At 42.5% G+C, this 23,453-nt stretch overlaps 1 protein-coding gene across 15 annotated transcripts in view; it reads left to right on the forward strand.

Moving 5' to 3' along the window:
- Syne1 (spectrin repeat containing nuclear envelope protein 1) overlaps positions 1-23,453 on the forward strand; it is a 406,378-nt gene that overhangs the window by 245,657 nt on the left and 137,268 nt on the right. For all 15 annotated transcript variants that reach the window (XM_070010443.1, XM_070010444.1, XM_070010431.1 and 12 more), the window contains 12 exons: positions 378-530; positions 3,484-3,636; positions 4,220-4,402; positions 5,018-5,155; positions 8,005-8,190; positions 8,492-8,614; positions 9,082-9,264; positions 10,778-10,921; positions 13,602-13,796; positions 14,987-15,127; positions 22,866-23,036; positions 23,232-23,393. In XM_070010443.1, coding sequence (XP_069866544.1) covers positions 378-530; positions 3,484-3,636; positions 4,220-4,402; positions 5,018-5,155; positions 8,005-8,190; positions 8,492-8,614; positions 9,082-9,264; positions 10,778-10,921; positions 13,602-13,796; positions 14,987-15,127; positions 22,866-23,036; positions 23,232-23,393 — 1,932 coding nt within the window. The remainder of the gene's footprint in view (positions 1-377; positions 531-3,483; positions 3,637-4,219; positions 4,403-5,017; positions 5,156-8,004; positions 8,191-8,491; positions 8,615-9,081; positions 9,265-10,777; positions 10,922-13,601; positions 13,797-14,986; positions 15,128-22,865; positions 23,037-23,231; positions 23,394-23,453) is intronic.

Consider the following 23,453-nt stretch of genomic DNA (forward strand, 5'->3'; position numbering starts at 1 on the left):
GTAGAACCCCAGCCTTGAGTGTAAAAGCTAAGAGACAGTTCCTAGGCCCTGAGTTCAAGATGTGATCACAGCACACATGCATGCACACATGTGTGAGCATACACTCAGAGTACTTGCTCCTTTTTTTTTCAATTACATACTCTTGTTTATATTTAATGAAGTAGTAAATTATGTTTTGGGACATGTATCAAAGACATTTAGCATTAGTTCATGGGTTTTTTTTCTTTTATCTTGTGCAATGGGATATGCTTATATTCAGTTTCTTTTTCTCGTCAGATATTTTGCTAATGCCACATTTAATCATATATTGAAGAACAAGGGCTAACATAAATATAATGCTTCAGGCTACCAGAAATTTATTTTAATCTTGTCTTCAGAGCCTCCTGAGGGAAGCCACGAATCACCGCGAGAACATTGAGAAGATGGCTGAAGACCAGAAGAATAAGTACCTGGGTCGTCACACCATTCTGCCCTCGGAAATCTCCCTTCAGCTAGCTGAAGTAGCATTGGAACTGAAGATTCACGAGCAGGTAAACTTAGGACCAAAAAGAGCAGCTGTCTGTTCTTCTATATGGTTCATCTTCTTATATGAGAGCACTTGACTTCCACACACAACTTCTTAGAGTCAAATAACTAATCACTGTGAAACAATCAATTTTGAATTAGCAAGAAACACATAGATCATCATAGATATAGAGAATAATGCCATTCAAATATTATATTTATCTGCTTCCCTTTTTATTCTACTAACGTAATGGATTCAAAGGCATAAAAAGACATATTTCCTATATTCAGCTACTTATTGAGTACCCAGAGTGTGCTACACACTCTTTTGTTGTTTTAGTTAAGCAGTTCAGCAAAAGAGAAGGTAAGTATGTGAGGTATCTGAATAAAATAGCAATCAAAAGAAAAACAAGCTGGGTGCCAATGGCTCACACCTGTAATCCTAGCTACTCGGGAGGCTGAGATCTGAGGATCATGGTTCAAAGCCAGCCCAGTCAGGAAAGTCCCCATGAGACTCTTTTTGTGGGGGTCCGGTCATGGGGCCTGAACTCTGAGCCTAGGCGCTGTCCCTCAGCTCTTCAGCTCAAGGCTAGCACTCTACCACTTGAGCCACAGTGCCACTTCTGGCTTTTTTCATTTTGCTTTATGTGGTGCTGAGGAATCGAACCCAGGGCCTCAGGCATGCAAGGCAAGCGCTCTACCACTGAGCCACCTTCCCAGCCCCCCATGAGACTCTTATCTCCAACAAACTACTCAAAATAAAAAGGAGGCCAGAAGTAGGGCTGTGGCTCAAGTGGTAGAGTGCTAGCCTTGAGCACAAAGAGGCTCAGGGACAGCACCTAGGCCCTGAGTTCAAACCCTAGGACTAGGAACCTTCAGTCAAATTAACAAAGGAAAAAAGTACAGAAAACACCCAGAAACAACATATTTAAAGTGGTTTCTAAAGAAGAGTGGCAGAGTCCTTTCTGTTGCTGAGACCAGAAAAAGACATCAATTATAAGGAAGACACACCTTCATGTAGTAAAAATAACTTTTCAAGCATCTTCATGAGTTTTTAGAACTGTCTTGGTAACTTAATATTAAAGTCATTAAACTCAGATCCCTTCTAAATGGGACAAAGAGAACATGATCTGCTGCGTGGAGTAGAATTATAAAGGATTAAATAATACAAGCTATGCTGGACTTTGGAATCTCCAATGTACCAGAAAAGGCAGAACATTGTAAAAAAAAAATCTCATCAAAACCCGATTTTACTGAATCAGTACTTTCATCTAAACGTAGGTTCTGCTTTCTGTTTTTTTATGTGAGAGCTAGTACGGGGCTTTGAACTCAGGCCTTCACTCTCAGTTGGCTTTTCCACGTGTGGTTGGAATTCTGTTACTTGAACCACACACACTTCCACTTCTATTTCTTTACTGGTTAATTGGAGACAAGAGTCTCTTAGGTTTATCTGAGGTCTTCAAATCATACTATACTTAAATCTCAGTTCTCTGGGTAGCTGGGATTACAGGAGTGAGTCACTCTCTTAGTCAGATCTGTCACTTGTCTTAGATGTTGAGAAATCTATTGGGACAGATGACTTGGTTAGTTTGGACTCTTAAAAACTTTACATGTTGGGCTGGGAAGGTGGTTCAGTGGTAGAGCACTTGCCTTGCATGCATGAGGCCCTGGGTTCGATTCCTCAGCACCACATAAGCAAAAAGAAAAAATCTGGAAGTGGCGTTGTGGCTCAAGTGGTAGAGCACTAGCCTTGAGCTGAAGAGCTGAGGGACAGCACCCAGGCCCAGAGTTCAGGCCCCATGACCGGACTAAAAAAAAAATCTCATTTAGGGGCTGGGAAGGTGGCTCAGTGGTAGAGTACTTGCCTTGCATGCATGAGGCCCTGGGTTCAATTCCTCAGCACCACATAAGCAGAAAAAGCCGGAAGTGGCGCTGTGGCTCAAATGGTAGAGCGCTAGCCTTGAGCTGAAGAGCTGAGGGACAGTGCCCAGGCTCTGAGTTCAGGCCCTATGACCAGCAAAAAACAAAAACAAAAACAAAAACAAAAACAAAAAACTTTAAATGTTGGTCTGGTTACATCTCAACTATAATAGTATTATTCAAATGCATTCCAGTCACTTTAGTACAGGCCCCAAAGTATTTTTGTAGTGATGGGTTTGGTATACTAAGGCTTTTCATATAATGTCTTTACCTCAGTCTTCTTGACTATCTTCTTCCTAGCATTTTATCCTAGCAAATATATGAAAGTTTGCTATCAAACTACACCAACTCTATCAGAAATCTCTCAGTGCTGAGGATCAAACCCAGAACCTTGCACAGGCTATGCTAGAGCGCTATTACCCTCAGCCATCCCAATTTTGCTTCTTTCCATCTTCCTCCATATTGGATATGCTTTCAATTAAGAATGTATTTGGAAAGTTTAAAAAAAGTCACCCGGAGACATTTATCGAGAGGTGATTTGGAGAGCCAGAGATATGGCTCAAGCAGTAAGAGAGCCTGCCTAGATGCTTAGGAAATGTAAGGTCCTGGGTTCAACCCTCAGTACAGAAAAAGGAAATCAATCCCTATGCCTGCAATAATCAAGGGTTTACTATTTAGTGAAGTAAAAGGCTTATTTCTTATTTATTTCTTCTTATTTATCCTCTAAAGGAGTTTGTATGCCCAGGGTCACAAGGTTAGTGCAGAGGAGCTAGGATGTGGCTGTGTACAAATACTCACTCCGTGAATCATGGGCTATGTGTTGATTGTTGCTTTCTTACTAAAAACTACAGCAGCAGAAGGGATGTCGTAAAGCTAGTGGGAAGCAAGACAGCCCAGAAAGCCAGGGGAACTTGTCACTAATCAACTTGCCAAAACACCATTCGTGTCTGAGCATCTCCCTCCACCTGCAGTGACTCTAGTCAGTGTCATCGGAGAATTTCAGTACCTATTATCCTATTTTACCCATGATTGGTTTTGCTGTTCTCATCAATCATTTAGATCCAAGACAAAGTAAAAGAAATTGAGCAGAGCAAGGCCATGAGCCAGGAATTCAGCAGGCAGATTCAGAAGGTAGCCAAAGACCTCACGACGATTCTGACAAAGCTGAAAACCAAAACTGATGACTTAGCTAAAGCGAAAGCTGATCAAAAGGTAAGGAGGAGGGGAAGGGACTGGGGGGTGGGTAGCCAAATGAATTAACTGTTTTACTGAAGTTACGTTTATTTGGGGATTCAAAAGGGAAACAATGTCACTGGCAAACTTCATGAATGCGCCCTCAGAAAAGCAGGCATATTGCCAATGCAAGAGCAAAAATCTACTAGAATAATGTATCATTCTAACCAGCTACCATTAGTGAGTCCAAAAGAGAAGAAAATGAAAAGGTGAAATGACTTTGGAGTACAAGTTGGTAAATTCCAAAGTAAATCATCTTTTTGGTTTTGTTTTTTGGGTTTTTTTTTTTGGTGTTTAAATCTGTCTTTGCATTCTGATGAGAAGTGACTTTCAGCCATCTGGGTGGGGCAGAAGAGCACGTGAGGCCTCTTTCTCACTCAGGAAGTAAGCACGGGAATCATAGGACATCCTACAATGCCTCCCCAGCCCAAGAAACAAAAAGAGACAGGATCCTAGCAAAATGACCATTTTTAAATGCGTGGCTTTTTACCAAGGTTATTGCAAGTAGAATCCTTCTGATCTTAGAAAATCTGTAGAGTCTTTTATTCTACCCATCGTGCAGGTCCTGGGAGAGGAATTAGATGGCTGCAATGCGAAGTTGATGGAATTAGATAGAGCGGTACAGAAGTTCTCAGAGCAACATGGCCAACTAGGCAAGCCACTGGCCAAGAAGATAGGAAAACTGACTGAACTTCACCAGCAAACCATTAGGCAGGTGGAGAATCGGCTTGCCAAGCTCAGTCAGGTATGTGTGCCAGACTCACCATCAAAGTGCCCTGAGGAATAAACTTTTAATCTTTCTCCTCCAATAACAAAAGTCATTTAAATGATGTTTATTTCCTGCCTGCTTCTGTTCCTAAGATTTATAGGTCAACCTCTATGTGTTTCCTTTCAAATCCTGTCACTAGATTTTGAGGGTGAATATTTTGTAAACTAGAGAAGCATTTTGTAAAACAAAAAAAAAATACTAACAATTCTTATTAAATCACATGAAAAATTCAAGCATTTGAATGTAGGCTATACTTATTGGTTTGCATTTTTTCAGTAGGTTTAGGTAGCACATCATTTTTGTTTGTATTAATTTTTGAGTAGTACTGAGGTTTGAGGTTACTAAGCAGGTGCTATAGCCCCCCCCCATTACAATTCTTTCTTATAAACTGGACTTTTGCACCTCAGTGAAGTGTTTTTCTAGAATGAGGTTCAAGTTAAAAACTAGGACTAGGTAACAAAGAAGTGAGAGTCTTGAACCGTGGTGGAAGGTGGAAGGACAGGAGGGCGCTCAAGAGAGCAGTAAGATTAGAGCAGGGGGCTTTACAGATAACAAATTTTACCTGAATCTAAGTGACTTTGTTTTCCTCAGGCGGCATCACATCTAGAAGAGTACAATGAAATGCTTGGATTCATTTTGAAGTGGATTGACAAAGCGAAAGTCTTGGTTCACGGGAAGATAGTATGGAATTCCTCCAGCCAGCTTCGGGAACAGTACATTTTGCATCAGGTAACTGTAAATAAAAGCACTTTCAAAGAGTAATGAAGAGGAGCTTGATTTAACTGGCCAGACTGACACAACATTCAGAGGGCTGAGATATAACACTAAAGGGGAACCAGATTAAAAAGAATGGCCAGTGTTTTGCTTTAACAGCAGGTAGCCACCCATGCGATTTCATGAGATTGTCTATAAATAAATATCCGCCACTTCCCCCAGAACTCCCTTCCCTTAAGACTTAAAACGCTTGGCCGTACAGGACTCGTTTTGGCAGCTTCGTGGAGAGGGAAATTCTTGAGGGAAATTCTTCCCCTCAAAGAGATCTAGTAAAGCATAGAAAGATGACAGGCTCCATACTCAGACCCAGGGAGAAAGGAAGCTCAGCTAGATAGGACTGTGTGATTAAGAGTAAAATACTCTTCCTGTCTTAATTCTATGTTGTTATCTGTGAGGTGGGGATAAACACGATTCATCTGTTAGACCTAAGAAGATGGAATTGTTCCCCGAATGTGCAGGTCCTCTACCTGGCCCCTAGCTGCCTACCTGTCTAGCACATTTAGGTCCCCTGTAGGAGTCTCCCACCTTCTCCTCTCAGTCTTCCTGCCAGACCCACTCACGTGCCTTCCTCAGGAGGTGGGGGGTTGGGAAGGAACAACTAGGAGCCGACGATGAGTCTACATCACACGATGGCTGAATTACTTCATTTCCTCTGAAGTCTTGTGCCAAAAGTATTTTTTTTTTACTCTTGGCCCTGTTACCCAGGAAATTATTTCATCCTTTTGTAAGTTGGACTTGATTTAGATGGCTAGTTGTCTTGTAATAAAATACAGACCAACTTTTATTTTTATATGTGTATCCTCATGTATATGAGATTTTTTTCTCTCACCCATAACTTGTATATACTTGTTCCTTTAAATTAACCCCTCTTCCTTTCCAGTTAATTGAGTTCTACATAAAAGCCTCCTGCTTTTACAATCAACTCGTAAGCACTCCACCTCATTAGAAATCCTAACATGCAAATTGAAGTAAAAAAGAGAGAGAGAGAGAATTTTAATTGTCAAGTTAATAGTATTTGGGATTTTTTAAGCCTTACTTAAAGAATTAATAGCTTTCAGCTTAGCACTAGTATCTTATGATTGTACTCCTAGCTACTCAAGAGGCAGAATTCTGAGGATTTTGGCTTCAAACTACCCCAGACAGAGAAGTCTATGATACTTATGTCCAATTAACCAGCAAAAGGCTGGAAGTGGAACTGTGTCTCAAGTGGTAGAGCATCAGCCTTGAATGAAAAAGGTAAGCGACGGTGCCCAGGCCCTGAGTTCAAGCCTCAGTACCAGCACAAGAAGGAAGGAAGGAAGGAAGGAAGGAAAGAAGGAAGGAAGGAAGGAAGGAAGGAAGGAAGGAAGGCGGGAGAAGAAACGAAGGGGAAGAAAGAAAGAGAATCAAGAACTTATAATCTGATTTTTAAAAAGTTTAAAGAATAATTATTAAAGTAGATAGTGATCATCAAAGATGTCACTGCTCTGGCCTATTAATTACACTTGCTGGATTCATTATTATGGCTATCATCCCAATTGTCAAAAATTATTTTATGTGCTAATAGAAACTATAGTAAAGCTTTAAAGAAACACTTAAGAATTTAACTCTCAAATAACATTTCCGGGTAAACATTTGCCTGAAACAGATTATCATGCAGTCCTTAAAAGTACTATGGACATTCTTCTTCTTCTTCTTCTTCTTTATTTTTTTTAAGTAGCTCCTGTCCTTGTTCATTGTTGTGCTATGAGAGAACTTTTCCAATCTAGGACTTTTGATAGGCATTAGGAATACAACAAATAAAAGACTCCTTGTCCCTACCCCATGGAGCAGATCAGTTAGAGAAGAGATCATTTCTTCTCTTCTCTTTTTCCTTACTTAATTCAGTACTGGTACTGGGGGGCTTGGGCTCAGAACCCTGTGGTCTCCCTTGGCTTTTTTTGCCCGAGGCTGTTGCTCTACTACTTGAGCCATGCTAGGGAAGAATCATTGTAATACAGTTTGGTAAGTACAGGGAGAAAGCCCTTGGGTTATTAAATATAGCAACAGCAGGAGACCGTCCCCCAACTCCCTTCTTTCCTTCTCTTCACATTGCAGTTGACTTTTACCTCTTTGTCTTACTTGTCACAAGTCCTCAATGATTTTTGTTTCTTTGTATTGCTCTTGTCTTGTTTTAGCTTTTTTGAGTGATAGACATCTAGATCTTAAATAGAACAGAAGAGCTGACAAGGAGGGTAGGAAGGGCACCTGTGTACTGGTTCCAGCCACCGCTCCTGAGCTTTATTTTTGCTCCATGCTAGCACTCTACCCCTACTTGAGCTACAGCTCCATTTCTGGAGATAAAAGTCTCATGGACTGGACTTTGTCCTGGGCTGGCTTTGAAACCTTGATCCTCAGGCCTCAGCCTCCTGAGTAGCTAAGGATTATAGGCATGAGCCACCAGCGTCCTTACTCAGGCAACTCCTTCTTTAGTTGCAACGTGGGAAGAGGCAGACCTAGAGATGTGGTCAGTGTGGCTGGAATTCTCCCGACCTGACTCTCGCCAAGATGCAGCCTAAGGCGGGCAGAGCAGGAGTTCTTGTCACACACAGCCTGGCATGACCTATGAAGGTTCTTGGGCTTTGCTTTTCTGTTAAACGGGGCTGGCATAGGTGTGCAGGTCCAACCTGTAGCAAGCACACAAGAGGAACCTGTGAGATGCACAGGGGATTACCTCTCAGTTCTCTTAGCAACCTTCCCAGCCTGCTGGGCTTCAGCTATGCGGTGCTTGCTGGCTGAGACCGTGCCTGCCTGCCAGTTTCATGCATAGTGAAAATTTACTCTAGACCCTGCTAGAAGAATCTGAAGAAATCGACGGCAATCTGGAAGCAATGGCTGAGAAATTACAGTGCCTCGCTAGCATGTACCACACCGAGAAAATGTCTCAGCAAGTGGCAGACCTGGGCCGGGAGACCGAGGAGTTACAGCAAATCATCAAAATCCGACTACAGAATCTCCAAGATGCAGCCAAGGTACATGTAACAATGAAAAAAGGTGATGCCACACCCCCGATCCTTTGTGCTTTCTTTACTCTTAGCCTACGATCTGGCATTTATACCCAAGCGGACAGCTATCCTCCTGTTTAAAACTCCTTTAGAGCTCGGATGACAAGCTCACACCACCCGAAGCAGCATTTGATTGATTGAGATGTGGTGGGGTGCAGTGAGGTCCTCAAAAATTTTTCTCACCCACCCTGTCTGACTAAGATGCTAGTAGCCTTCATTTATGACTTTGAACTTCAGTGTTGATGTTCACCTAACTTTTACTCTCCAGGATATGAAAAAATTTGAGGCTGAGCTAAGAAACTTACAGGCCGCTTTGGAACAGGCCCAGGCAATGCTGACCTCTCCAGAAGTTGGTCGCTTTACTCTCAAGGAGCAACTGTCCCATCGACAGGTGAACAAAATTACCTTAGGGTGGATGGAGGTGGGCCGACATTTGAAATATAGGATGTGAAGCATATGCTTTCTACCTTGCATTAGCGTCTTAGCACTGCATTAGTGAAAAAGATCTATTCCTTACAAAATGGTGATAACTTGTAGCTATAGTCCAGTAACTGTCTTTTTGGTGGGTGCATGCTGGTACTGGGCATGAACTCAGGGTCTGGGCAATATCTCTTAGTAATTTTATTCAAGGCTGGTGTTCTGTCACTTGAGCCATAGCTCCAGCTGTGTTGTGTGTGGTTAATTGGAAATAAGAAGAGTCTTGCTGACTTTCCTCACGTGGCTTCAAATCACGACCCTCAGATATTAGCCTTTTGAGTAGCTGGGATTACAGGCGGGAGCTGCTGGTTTTGTACCTTTTATCGTCTGCACAAACCGATGTCCCTATTCAAGTTTTGAGGGATGTCCCTGTCCTTCCAGCACTTGCTGTCGGAGATGGAGTCACTCAAGCCGAGGGTACAAGCTGTGCAGCTCTGCCAGAGCGCACTGCGGATCCCAGAGGACGTGGTCGCCACCCTGCCGCTGTGTCACGCTGCCCTGCGGCTGCAGGAGGAAGCCAGCCGGCTGCAGCACTCAGCCATCCAGCAATGCAACATCATGCAGGCAGGTGCAGCTCTGCCGGGGCCGGCCCGGGGCTCGCCAGCCGGCCACGGCCAGTGAGCCACCGGCTGCTTTTCTTAGCTTTGTGTGGGCTCAACCATCAAAACACATCCCCAGTGCTAAATCAGACCGACGGCTTACATAAAATGAGATTCAAATGCTAGCGTTTGGATCAGCCACAAAAACCCGGGAACACGCTATTAAAAATATCTTTTGGTGAAAACTATCTTTTGTTGATTTTTATATATATGTATATATATATATATACATATATAAATATAAATACACACACACACACACACACACACACACACACACACACACACACACACACACACACACACACACACACACAAAGGATGACTTATAGAGCAAACCATCTATGCTGCTATTTATTTTCTGTCTTTGATTCATCTGCCGGTCATTTAGAACCTGGTGACAGAGGCTGGTATCAGATATTTTCTCTTTTTCAGCTTCTTGATTCATTAAATATATTTTCTTATACCAGAAAATGTACTATTGAATACCTTTGCCCGAAGAAAAACTCTTTGTCTCGTCACCTAATAAAAGAAAAAAATAGAAATCACTGACCTCAAATGATGGAATTTAATGTAGATCGTCTTCAATTAGTATTTACATTTTTATAAAAAATATCAGCCCTCTAAAAGCAGTATTATTTATTTGTTTATTTGGGGATAGGTTTTTACTGGCAGACAGGCTGCCTTGAACTTGATACATAGCCCAGGCTGCTCACAAACTTACCATCTTCCAGCTCCACCTCCTGAAAGCTGGGATTACAGGCACATGTCACTACACCTGACACTAGTGATTCATTTCTTTCAACTATCTTTGCTTCTTACATTACCAGGTAAATTGTTCAACATTAACTTCCTGAAGCTAGAAATACTGCATGTTCATGTTTTTATCTTGTACTTCAGCGCTTGTCCAAGGGTTTATTTGTTCAGTATTTCTTCAATGGAGAAAAAAAAGCAAGAGTCTTATGTACAGTTCGGCCTTTTGACAGCTGCCTATCATCTTAGTATGAGTAGACAGAAGAGAATCCTAACCATGCACCTATTTTGATTCCATCAGTAATTCTGTTATAATGTTTGTGTGTGCGCCTGTTCTGGGGCTTGAACTCAGGGCCTGAGCACTGTCCCCAAACTTTTGTACTTGAGACTGGTGCTCTACCACTTGGTCCATAGCTCCATTTCTGGTTTTGGGGTAGTTAATTGGAGATAAGAGTCTCACAAGCTTTACTGCCCAGGCTGGCAGTAAAGATCCTCAGATTCCAATCTGCTGAGTAGCTAAGAATTACAGGCATAAGTCGCTAGTGTCTGACTATAATATTTTAAAGAAAAAATTTTGGCATTGCTTAAGTTGAGAACTTGAGCCATCTAAAGATTCTACCCATCTCTGGTTGCCTGGACCCAGGAGAATTGGAGGTAATACTGTCCATACAATCACCCAGTTAGTGATTTAAGATGAAATGATGGTTTTCTTTTCCCTTCCAAAGGAGGCTGTGGTGCAATATGAACAATATGAGCAAGAGATGAAGCATCTGCAGCAGCTGATCGAAGGAGCTCACCGGGAGATCCAGGACACGCCTGTGGCCACCAGTAACATCCAGGAGCTGCAAGCTCAGATTTCTCAGCATGAGGTAAGAGGCTGGAGGCAGGGCACCGAGGAAAGGAAGAGGCAGGCTTGACTGGTGACTGCAAGAGAGAGGCTAGCCCTGCCCTGCCCTGCGTGTAAGGAGTGGATTCCTGGGCAGCGTTTACCTGCCTTTGCATTTCAAGTGTGATTTATAATCAAGCTGACCTATAATGCCAGAGCTTAGGAGGCTGAGACAAACAGAAAAAGAAAACAGGAAGGAAGGAAGGAGAGACTAAGGGGAGGGAAGGAGGGAGGGAGGGAGTGAGGAAGGAAGGAAGGAAGGAAGGAAGGAAGGAAGGAAGGAAGGAAGGAAGGGAGGGAGGAAAGGAGGGAAGGAGGGAGGGAGGAAAGGAGGGAAGGAGAGAGGAAGGGAGGGAGGAAAGAAGGAAGGAAGGAAGGAAGGAAGTAGGGAAGGAAGGAGGGAGAAAGAAAGGAAAGAAAGTTAAAATACACACACATTTTTTTTCTGAGAATGAGTAACTCATTAACATGCTAGCACTTCATTTTATTTCAGTGGATTTGTCACAGCATAAATAATCAGCCCACAAAAATCATACAGGCAGGCTTAACCTGAGTTAACTTTGAAATTCAGATTTTCATCATCCATTGGAAGTGGTAACAGCTGCTTTTTGTTTTTGTTTTTGTTTTTTTGGGTGGTGCTGGGGTTTGAACTCAGGGACTTGGACTTGCAAGGCAAGTGCTCTTCTACTTGAGCTACATCCACAGCCCTTTTTCCTTAGTTATTTTTCTCATAGGGTCTCCTCCTTTTGGCCTGGGACTGGCCTTGGACTTCTGGGATTACAGTGGTACACCACGAGGCCTAGCCCTGAAGTTACATTTGAGTTACAGAGGAGGGTTAAATATAATGTAGATTCAACACAGGAAAGGACACTCACTGTGATTATGTGTGTACTTCTGCAAGGCTAGACAGCAGCTGGGACCAGTCCTAGGTCACTGGTGGGAACAGGCGAAGTCTGATTCTGTCAACTCCACAAGGGATGACCTCATTTACTCTTAGAGGGCAAGGCACTAAGCCACTGCAAGAAAACTCAGTCTCCTGGGATTCAAGGAGCTCAGTAAGCTAGCTGCTGGCCTCTGTTTGCATCCATGTGAACCAATGATAACCAATTTCATTTAGAGTGCCCACGTCCTAGCCATCGGAGTCCATATATCTGTTCAGTGCAAAGAAAAACCCACAACTATTTAGTAATTGAGAATCTACAGCTGCAGCTTGAACTCTGGGCCTACGCACTGTCCCTGAACTTCTTTTGCTCAAGGTTAGCACTCTACCACTTGAGCCACAGTGCCACTTCCAGCTTTTTCTGAGTAGTTTATTGGACATAAGAGTCTCATGGAGTTTCCTGCTCAGGCTGGCTTTGAACCTCAATCCTCAGATCTTAGCTTCCAGAGTAGCTAGGATTATAGGCGTGAGCCATTAGTGCCCAGTATAATGGCTCCTTTTTAAAACTATAGTTTAAAAATTCCTGTTCTGCTCTGCATTGGAATGAGGAAGTTGAGGCTGTGGCTGAGTTCATCTCGACTGATTATCCTTCCTCTCAGTTTTGGTTGGGAGATGGGAGAAAAAAGAACACTTAACAGCATGCTAAAACCTGTGTGTGTGTGTTACATCCATATACACGAATGAACATGCAAGGACATATAATATCATTTGAACACACAGATACTTAACATCTTTGGGACAGGATGTGTTCTGTACACAATGACATAAATGACGCTAAATGACAGCTTTCCCTGGCAAAGGAGCCAAATAAAAGGGATAGAAAAGAATAAGTGGTTTGCATGAAGGTATATAAAATATGTAATCTTTATAATGTATATTCAATCAAGAAAGTATAACTAATATTCAAGATTACCATTCTCCTAAAACAGATCTTAATGACCTATGATCTTAATGAGAGCTGTCTTCCCTCCATAATGAGTTTCCAATAAGCTCTTCACAAAAAGTCTTTAAACTTCTATCTACTATTCTGTCACAGTATTTTTCAAAAGCAAAAGCAGTTAAAAGCCATTAAATTGGAATAACACTTTAAGGTTTGGAGGCTCAGAAATAGTTGAACTGTGCTAAGAGTGTGGGAGAGAAAATTTGATGGAATGTACAACATTTTATTTGGGAAACAATTTCATATATAATATCTAGCTTATAGGGAGGATTAAAAACAACAACAATAACTGGACAGGCATTTCATTTTGTGACCCATCCAAAATTAATGACGGCCAGCTCTTGGATGGACTCAGTGTAAGAGCTGAGCACTGCTTTTTTTTTAAGTTTTAGTTATCACATGACCTAATTTCCATGGCATGAACCATCTGGTACATTTCAAATGCTTTTTAAGACCTTGCAAATCAGGTTGACCGTTCTGGATTGTTAGAGATTCACGCTTGCAAAGAAAGCATCTTCCCAGGATTAGAAGTTCTTCCTGAAGCGCCTGGTCTTCCCTCAGTGTCCCTGGGGGGTGGGGCTGGCTGCGGGCCTCTGTCTCTCTGTGGTCTGGCTCAGGGCTGAGTGGAGATGCAGGCTGGCTGGCTGTGGCCGCCGCTGCTGCTGACATCCTGCCTTGCAAGCGCTGCCATCTCATTGGCCGGCGCTGCAGGAAGATGAATGCTGTGACAAGCTTCCTATCCCGGCTGCTCTAACACACCGCGCCTGGCAAATGTTTCCCCAGGAGCTGGCGCACAAAATCAAGGGCTACCAGGAGCAGATCGCCTCGTTGAATTCCAAGTGCAAGATGCTGACCATGAAAGCCAAGCACGCCACCATGCTCCTGACGGTGACAGAGGTGGAGGGACTGGCAGAAGGGACGGAGGACCTGGACGGGGAGCTCCTCCCCACGCCCTCAGCCTATCCCTCTGTGGTCATGGTAAGGCTCAGGTCGGTCCCCGCTGGGGCCCGGCTTTGCTCTCTAGACTGGACCCTCCCTGGTGGGCCTGGATCCCTTCTGAGGCTTCATTTAGACATCAGCCTTTTAGGTTTGCATTAAAGAGCTGTTTGCTTCTTTCTCTTGGAGTACATTAGGACCAAAGCCATAAACAGTACCAGTTGAAATGAAATGAAATGATTGGTTTGAGGTTCTGGGTTTCCCCATCCAAAAATCTTTTCTTTCATTTGATTCTAATTTAGCCATAATACTGAAAGACTCTGTGCTTTGTGCGTTAAAAAAAAAAAAATCCTTTACACGGGTGGTCTGGTCTTCTGGGGGATGGGAAAATTACAATACATATATTTAGTTACATTTTCCAGGGAGAACTAGCTAACGAGGTAGGTTGCTCATACTCTGTGTGCTTGTTGAATGAAATTTAGAAGAGAAACTATGATGAGGAAACAAAACCATAGCAATAGAGAATTCAAAGTTTAGCCACGGGTTTCAAGAAATCAACTGCGTGGATTTCTGTTCCACGGTGTTTATTCCTTCCACGGAGACGGCACTGAGTGTTCAGTCACTTCCTGCCTAACCTGCACTATCTATTTTCTTTCCCACAAGTTGTGCCTGAAGCAATATAAAGCCACACATAGGTGTGCCTCTGGAGAAATAGACTGCTTTGTTTATGTACCTTTTTCTTTTTTTCTTTCTTGCTGGGTTCTGGAGATTGACTTCAGGACACTACTACTTAAGCCCAAGGTGTTGTTTTTGATGCATTTATTTCCCTAAGATATTTGGAACTTGAGATGCCAAAGAGAGCATTGTAATTCATAAATTCGTTTTCCCTTACTCAGATGATTTGTGTTTTTGGGTGGGGGGCAAGGGAGTTATTTATAAAGACACAGCACTAAAAAAAAAATAGATTAAATAGAAAATAAGTTTTTGATCAACAGCAAAACTCGGATATCCTGCACACCCCCATCTGTGTGTGTTTGGCGAATGATTCCCTAAGAGTGGGCACTTGAACACAAACTTTTACGTGTGAACACAGACTTTCGTATGTAAATGAGTGTCTCAGTCACCGGCACCCATGTTACACAATGATCTGTTTTGGCCTTGCGTCTGGCCAGGATTTTTGCTCCCCTGGCTAACTGATTTCCCTGTCCTTCTGGCCGCGTTTCCTGTATCAGATGACGGCAGGTCGCTGTCACACTCTGCTGTCCCCTGTCACGGAAGAGTCCGGGGAGGAGGGAACCAACAGCGAGATGTCCTCCCCGCCGGCCTGCCGCTCCCCCTCACCGGTGGCTCACACGGAGGCGGCCGTCAGCCAGGTACCTCTCCTTCACCTTCCTCGCTCCTTGAGCTCCGGGCAGACGCACAACTCCATTCTCTTTCCTCCTGGGGCTGTGGGTGTGAATCTTCCTCATTGCATTTGGTGTCAGGGCCACCAGATGCTCCGATTGCACAAATGTGACTGCTGAGTGAGACCTCTGGCCCAGGATGTCATCTCCTTTCCTGTGCTACCGACAGGGAGATAAGCAAACAATTAGGTCCGGAAATGATAGCCCCAGAAGGCTTCTTTGAAAAGAGACCTTGGGGCCTCCATTCCTCCACTCAGGTCAAATAGGGTCCTGCATCCTAAGAGAATATGTAAGGCGTCTGCCACACTGTTAGAAAATAACATAATTCCAGGTGAGCTTTACATTCATGGAACACAGGATTCTGACCTTTACCACACAGATTTTGTGTGTTAAAAAATTCGTGTTCATTATGCTATGCCTTTATTTCCTTTTCTTTCTTTTTTTATTTGTCAGTTGTGGGGCTTGAAATCAGGGCCTGGGTGTTATCCCTGAGCCTCTTTGTGCTCAAGGCTAGCACTCTACCACTTGAGCCACAGTGCCACTTTGAGTTTTTGAGTGGTTAATTGGAGATAAGAGTCTCGTGGGGACTTTTCTGCCCAGGCTGGCTTCAAACTGTAATCTTTAGATCTCAGTCTCCTGAGTAGCTAGTAGTACAAGTATGAGCCACTGATGCCTGGCTGCTTTTATTTATTATAACATGAAAATAATATGGGAATAATTATGAGAATAATTATGGGCTACCTTCTAGCATACAATGCAGTAAATATATTCTAAATTCTACAGCCAAACTTTTTATGAGAAATACTGGATACAAATTTTTTAAAAGATGTCTTTATGATAACCCAAAGTTGTAAGGCATATTAAACAGTGTTGTGTATTGCTAAGCCACAGCAACTTTCAAAAGTTTTAATAATGGAACTATGAAATTCCTATGAAATTTAAAAGAGTTGAGCTATATTGTCACAGAAAAACTGCTAACCCACGCACATATTTTATAATCTCTTCTATAAATTTGTCAGTCTTTTTATTTGAAGCTGAAACATTCAAATTAGGACATCTGTACTAAGCAGAACGTTGGTCCCAATCAAAAGGGAATGCACAATTGTTCAAGCCTTTAGGTAATGAAACTCTCGGTAGAAATCAATATGGCTGTAGGACATTATCAGTTCATTCCTTCATCCAGTGTGTTCTGAGCACCTGCTAGACACATCCCCTTGAGTTGGGCACTGGAAATGAACCTAGATAAAGGTGACAATAGCCTCACCCAAAGGACCTTAAATCCCAGAGAAAGACTAACAGAATAAATTATAACAAAAGTGTTCAGATGAGCTAGGAACAGGTAGGTAGCTCAGACCTGTAGTCCTAGCTGTTCAGAGGTTGAGATCGGAGAACTGTGATTCAGAGACAGTCCAGACCAACAAATCTGACAGTTAACTAGCAAAAAGCCAGAGGTAGAGGTGAAGGCCTAGAGTGACTGCCATAAATGAAAGAGCCACACAAGAACTCAAGGACCTGAGTTGAAGGCCCCGTACAGACAGAACAGACAGACAGACAGACAGACAGACAGACACACACACACACACACACACACACACACACACACACACACACACACACTACCAGATAAAATCTCAAAGCGAAGTACAGGGCGTCCTGGGAGATATTGGCAACTATATTCTAAACCTGATTTAAAAATTCATAAGACATGTTGCTCATTCTTTAACCCCACATAACTTCCCTGTGCTCACTGGTTATTAGAACTAGAGACACTGGACTCCAGTCAGCTGACCACTATATTGAAAAGCATTATTTAATGTGCATAATTTTGAATAATAATAAGTATTTTGAATAACAATGAGTCTTCAGAGATGAACACTCAAATTATAAGTCTCCTTGCTGCCCCTTTATTTACGTTTTTCTTTCTTTCTTGGTGGTGCTGGAGTTTGAACTCAGTGTCTCATTCTGGGTAGGCTGTGATGGGCTACTTGAGCCTTACCTCCAGCCTTGCTTTATGTTGGTGCTTTTGGTAATGGAGGCTATCAAACGTTTCTGCCAGAGCTAGTCTCAAACATTGATCCTCCGGCTCTCAGCTGCCTCAGTAGCCAGGATTACAGATGGAAGCTGCACATCTCCAGCTCCGTGTACTTTTTTATAAGGTATCTTTCCATGTATACCTGCGTGTGTCCAGTAAATGGCAAAACCTGCAAATATTCTGCTTATTACTAGCCATTCACCGTTACTTGCCACTAAGATTAATGGCATCCTAAAATTGGGTAAGTTGGCTTTGTGTGAAACCCAGTGCACGAACTGCCATTAGTGGAATCACATTAGCAATCTAACATACCGATCCAGGGTCCTGCAAGTTAGCAGGAGATGTCTTAGGTTAGGCCATGTCAGACAGCTTGACTCGGTGGAAGCTGTAAACAAAGTAAACCAGTCTTGCTTGGCATCCCTCAAGTAAATAAATGTGGCCGTGACCACCACGTGTTATTCTAGTACAGCAGTACAAATGAGGAGACAAGGAAACCTTGTGAGGAGCAACTGACCAGGAAGCCCTAGATTACAAAATGGTCTCTTTTAGGATAACTCCAAACCCTGGGCAGTATGTTCACAGCCATGTCAAGGCCCAGCCAAATATAACCGCTTCATAGAAGCACAGCTGTTCAACGGGCTTGGCTTGTGCTGTAAGTAGATCCTCGTTACATAAAGCACCGAGCCCACTCACAGCCAGTGGGTTTGCTCGCCAGCACTAGCGCCGAGCAAGTAGGGTAATAATAACTTAGCTCACTCGGGAGCAGAACCCTGCCGCGTCCCCGGAGCCTGCTGCAATTTCTTACTCTGCCTTGATGCAGTCTGAGACTCGAACTCCACAGAAGCATTGAGAGAAGTATTGGCTTGAATAAAAAGCAGTAGCACAGGAGGCAAACTCCTGGCCTTCAGGGCAGAAGCTCCACAGCATCTCTGCCCTTCCTGTTCTAGGCTAAGTGGCCTTGGAAAAGTCCTTGTCCTCCTTTTTGTGAGTGGGAGGTGAGATTACTTCACTCTCAGACTTAACAGTGAAGTGTGATGTTAATCGTGAAAGTGCTCTTTAAACTGGAAGATAGGGCTGGGCTGTGGTGGCTGCAATCCTAGATACTCAGGAGGCTGAGACCTAAGGATTCTGTTTGAAGTCAACTCAGGCTACTAACTGTGAAAGACTCTTATTTACAATGAACCAGCAAAAATGCCAGAAACAAAGGCATGGCACAAGTAGTAGAGTGCTAGCTATGAGACAAAACAGCCAAATGAGGGCATGAGTCAAAAGCCCAGAAACAGCACGGAAAAATAAACAACCACAGGAAGAATCAAAGCTGGAGAATGTACATGGAATATCTACAGGTCTTCAGGTTTCATGCTTAGGAATCCATTTGACAGGCAACCTAACCTTCCTTCCATCTCCAAGGATGATTCCAGTGTGGACTGGAATAGTCACAGGACTGTTGGTTTATGTTATCAAATGTGTGTATTCATTAAATAGACCTACGTTATTCACCTCCAGAAGGTGATAGACTTTCACATACTTTTCTAAATTAGTATCTTTAAGTAGTTGTACAGAGGAGTTGCCATGGAACAAAGCTGTTTGTGAGTACAATGTATCTTGGTCAGTGGCACCCCTTTCAACATCCTCACCCATCCTTCCCCTCCCTGCCCCTCACTTCACTCTTCTTAATTTTGGAGGATATACATTGGATTCATTGTATCCAGTCCTTAAAAAAATAGCAGTAAGGGATTTTTAGTAACAAATTTATTTTATCCTAGCTCTTGTGGGAACTGTATTCATTTATATTAGAGAGCATAGTGTAAAAAGAAATTAAACACATTTAAAGCCCTTCCTTCCTTCCTTCCTTCCTTCCTTCTTTCCTTCCTTCCTTCCTTCCTTGCTTCCTTTCTCTTCTTTCTTATTTTTTGCTGGTCATGGGGCTTGAACTCTGGGCCTAGGCACTGTCCCTCAGCTCTTCAGCTCAAGGCTAGCGCTCTACCACTTGAGCCACAATGCTACTTCTGGCTTTTTCTGCTTATGTGGTGCTGAGGAATCGAACCCAGGGCCTCATCATGCAAGGCAAGCATTCTACCATTGAGCCACCTTTCCAGCCCCAGCCATTCTTTTCTTTAGTAATACTCCACTAGTCCCTGTTGTCCATAGAAAATATGCCCCAAACCTCTAGTGGTGACTGAAGTCATGTAGCAAGCTCTGAACACACTGGGTTTTTCTCTTGCGCATACCTGGCTTTGGGAACAGTACAAATTAAGCACGGTAATGTAGCCAAACACATGGGTATGTAGATCTGAAACTTATATACACTTGCCGTTGAAGAGATGGTTGGTGGTGCACACATGTACGTTTGACAGAAAGCTAAGACACAAGGATCATGAATTTGAGTTCAGTCTGGGCTACATAGCTAATTTCGGGCCCAGCCTGAATTATATAGCCAGACTTTATCCCAGAATAACAACAAACAATAAAAAATGACCTACCAAAAAGAAAGATGGAATAGTTAGACCACTGCAGTAATCATTAGGGAGTGATCTAGAAGCTTTGTCAGCAACGGTACAAGTAGCAAGTATCACCATCATGTAGTGTTCTTTCATTTAGCCCTCACTACCCCTCCCCACCTCAGTGGAGGGCTGATGCATGAAATGCTAGCACCTTGCTTCTGTCTCTCAGCCTCTTAGGAAACTTGCTTAAGACTCTCAGGTGCCAGGACCGGTAGGCCGATGTTACTCTGCTGCCCGCCCACTCCCTCTCTGCCCTCCAGCAGACCCCCTCCCCCCAAAACACCAGGTCATTTTCTGCTATTGCTTCCCCTATGGCTATTGCTTTCCTCCTTCTTCAGTAATTTTTTCCCCGGAAGTGCTTCTCATCAGGGCTCAGGTATTTTCAAGATAGATGCCCTCATCTTTAACAATTATGAATAGTGATTATAACAGCAACATACAGATGGTCAATATTGCTAGTTACATCCTGACTCAACTTGTATCAAGTGACAGATAAGTATACATAGAAGTTATTGAAACACATCAATCATATAATCTTTCTAGAGTAAATTTCAATTCTAATAAAACATACAATGTTGTTTATAACCCAAAAGATTAAAACATTCAAAAGTCTAAGCCTTCCTCATCCATTCTGATGATATTTTGGGATCTCACAGGAAAGGAATAGAAGAAAAGCTTTTTTTATTATTCCTGTCCTAGATATTTTCAGTTTCCTCATTACATTTCCCCATATTTAATATTAAAATATTTGCATGTGTTTCTGTGAATAATAAACCTAGACACAGAGAATGATCATTGGGCTGCAGCTGTCAAGTTAGTGTCTATAGATTTATTAATTTTAAGAAATGCTTTTAAAATTATTCAGAACTTTCATTAGAGCACTGAACAATAGTTTAGTAGCTAGGTCACTTAGATTCTATAATGTTGCTGTTTTGCTCAGTCTTCAAATGCTTGTACAACACTTAATCCTTTGTATTTTCATGTCATGAAATATAAAATCAGACATAAATTTTGGCCATCTGAAATATTGGCAAAGTTATGTTTACTAGGAATTTGGACCATAGGTTTCATTTGCAGTGAACCCATCTCCAGTGATTTCCTTTGAAGAGCATGTCCCCCTTTCCTTAATTTTTTTCATTGGTGTTCTAGGGTAGTTTTGGTGCTCATTCTTGTGGGAGACAACACCAAAGTCAATATGTCCCTGAGTAACTTTTTTAAAAATATGTATTTCCAAGAGTTGCTAGACCTTCCATTTTAACTATCTGCCATTAAACTGGGAGAGAGAGCAAGAGAAGAGGTGATGTGGTCCAAAAAGATATGTATTCTTTACTGATTTATGTGACTTGTAAACCCTCTGCACATCACTTTTTTTAAATTTTTATTTTTATTTTTTGTGAACATACTGTACAGAGGGGTTACAGTTACATGGGCAAGATAATGAGTACATTTCTTATCAAGCATTGCAGCCTCCTCCTTTGTTTACCCTTCACATCCCTTCCCAGCCTCCCCCCCCCCCGCCCTCCCCCACACCAAAGTTGTAAAGTTAGTTTTTGACATGACAACTTGTACTTATTGTTGCAACAGGTCCACCTGTATCCTTAAATGACTTGTTTTTCCCCATCTCCTCCACAAGTTATACTGACATCAAATATAGTGAAAGCAGGGGTTATACTGTGGGGGAGGGACATACAAAGCAACAAAGAAATAATCTTATAAATGCGTTAGAAACAAATGCATGAAAGAAAAAAAAACATTAAAATACATATCTAAGGGTTCACTTTCCTAACATCACATTATCTGACCTTTTCTGCTTGATTCATACATATACTAGATATTGAAAATAAGGGAAACCATGGGACCTATGTTTCTTTGGGCTTTGCTTACTTCACTTAATATAATTTTTTCCAAGCCTTTCCATTTCCTAACAAATGGGGCAATGTTATTCTTTCTTATGGAGGCATAGAATTCCATTGTGTATATATGCCACATTTTCTTGATCCATTCATCTACTGAGGGGCATCTGGGTTGGTTCCATATCTTAGCTATGGTAAATAATGCTGAAGTAAACATAGTTGTGCTGGTAGCTTTAGTGTGGTCTTGTTTGTAAACATTTGGGTAAATGCCCAAAAGTGGGATTGCTGGGTCATAGGGGAGCTCTATGTGAAGTCTTTTGAGGAACCTCCATACTGCTTTCCAAAGTGGTTGAACAAGTTTATACTCCCACCAACAATGAAGTAAGGTTCCCTTCTGTCCACATCCCCTCCAGCAACTGTTGTTGTTAGAGTTCTTGATTTTTGCCGTTCTAACTGGGGTGAGGTGATATCTCAATGTTGTTTTTATTTGCATTTCTTTTATGGCTAGGGAGGTTGAGCATTTCTTCATGTGTCTATTGGCCATCCTTCTTTCTTCTTCAGAGAAGTTTCTCTTTAAGTCTTTAGTCCACTTCTTTGAGGATTTGTTGTTGGGGGATTTAATTTTTTGAGTTCCAAGTATATTTTAGATATGAGACCCTTGTCTGTTGTATGGCTAGTGAAGATCTTCTCCCAATCGGTGGGCTTTCTATTGATCTTGCTAGCTATGTTCTTTGCCATGCAGAAGCTCTGCAACTTCATGCAATACTATTTGTCCAACCTTTCTTTGATTTGTTGTGTTTCCGGGTCTCTATTAAGAAAATTTCGGCCTGAGCCAAGGAGACCTAGGGTTTCTCCTATTCTATCCTGTAATGTTTTTAGTGTCTGCTTTGACTCCGAGGTCTTTGATCCATTTGGAGTTGATTCTGTGCACATCACTTTTATCATCAACAAAATTTTTTAAAAATACATATCATGGGAGATCAAACAGATCTTTATTTGCAATTCCTCATTTGAATGTAAAGAACTTTCTTGGGAAAAAAATTACCAAGCAGGTAGTATTTTCCTTTTGTTACACAACAATAAATATTGCTAAAGTTGATTCTGTCTATTAACCACAACCGTAAAAGAATTAGAATATTCTTTGGTATTTTTAAATTCTTGTCTCAAGCACGTACTCATTTAGGCCCTAGAAAAAGGGATAAACTCCTTTCAGGCCCCAATTCCAAGACCCTTCATTCTGCACGGTCAATGGTACCCAAGGGCTTATTGATCCAGACTCTGGTCTGTATGTTGACTGTAATACTGGCTTCTCCTTCCAGGACATTGCTTATTACCAAGCCCTGTCTGCTGAGAGATTACAGCTGGACGCTTCCAGGATTGCCCCCAGCCCAGTGGTGGCATCTCAGGAGTCCTATGAACTAGGCCTGGAACCATCTGCTACTGCCAAGCTGAGTGATTTGCAGCGTTCTTGGGAAACCTTAAAAAATGTGGTAAGTCTCCCCCTCTCACCTCCCCCACCCACCAGCTAGGGATTGGTTTTACACTCACCCATCTCCTTCAGTGTTATGCAACTCACGCAGTTGCACATCCAGCCCCCAGTTGGGTAAAGCAAGGAGGAAAGGAGTGTGGTAAGGTGGAAGATAAGAGGTCGCCCACTGTTGCTAAGATCCCTTTTTCTTGTCCAGATCAGTGAAAAGCAGCGCACCCTCTATGAAGCCCTGGAACGCCAACAGAAATACCAAGACTCTCTGCAGTCCATCTCCACAAAGATGGAAGCCATGGAGATGAAGCTAAGCGAGGGTCTTCAGCCCAGCCGAAGTCCAGAGAGCCAGATGGCTGAGCATCAGGTAAACATGGTGGGGTTTCAGCTTCCCGCTTGAAGGATGGGTGTGGTGAGCTCCTCCCTG

Source organism: Dipodomys merriami, unplaced genomic scaffold (assembly GCF_024711535.1).
Source record: "Dipodomys merriami isolate MVZ:Mamm:240054 unplaced genomic scaffold, mDipMer1.0.p SCAF_8, whole genome shotgun sequence".
Taxonomy (NCBI): domain Eukaryota; kingdom Metazoa; phylum Chordata; class Mammalia; order Rodentia; family Heteromyidae; genus Dipodomys; species Dipodomys merriami.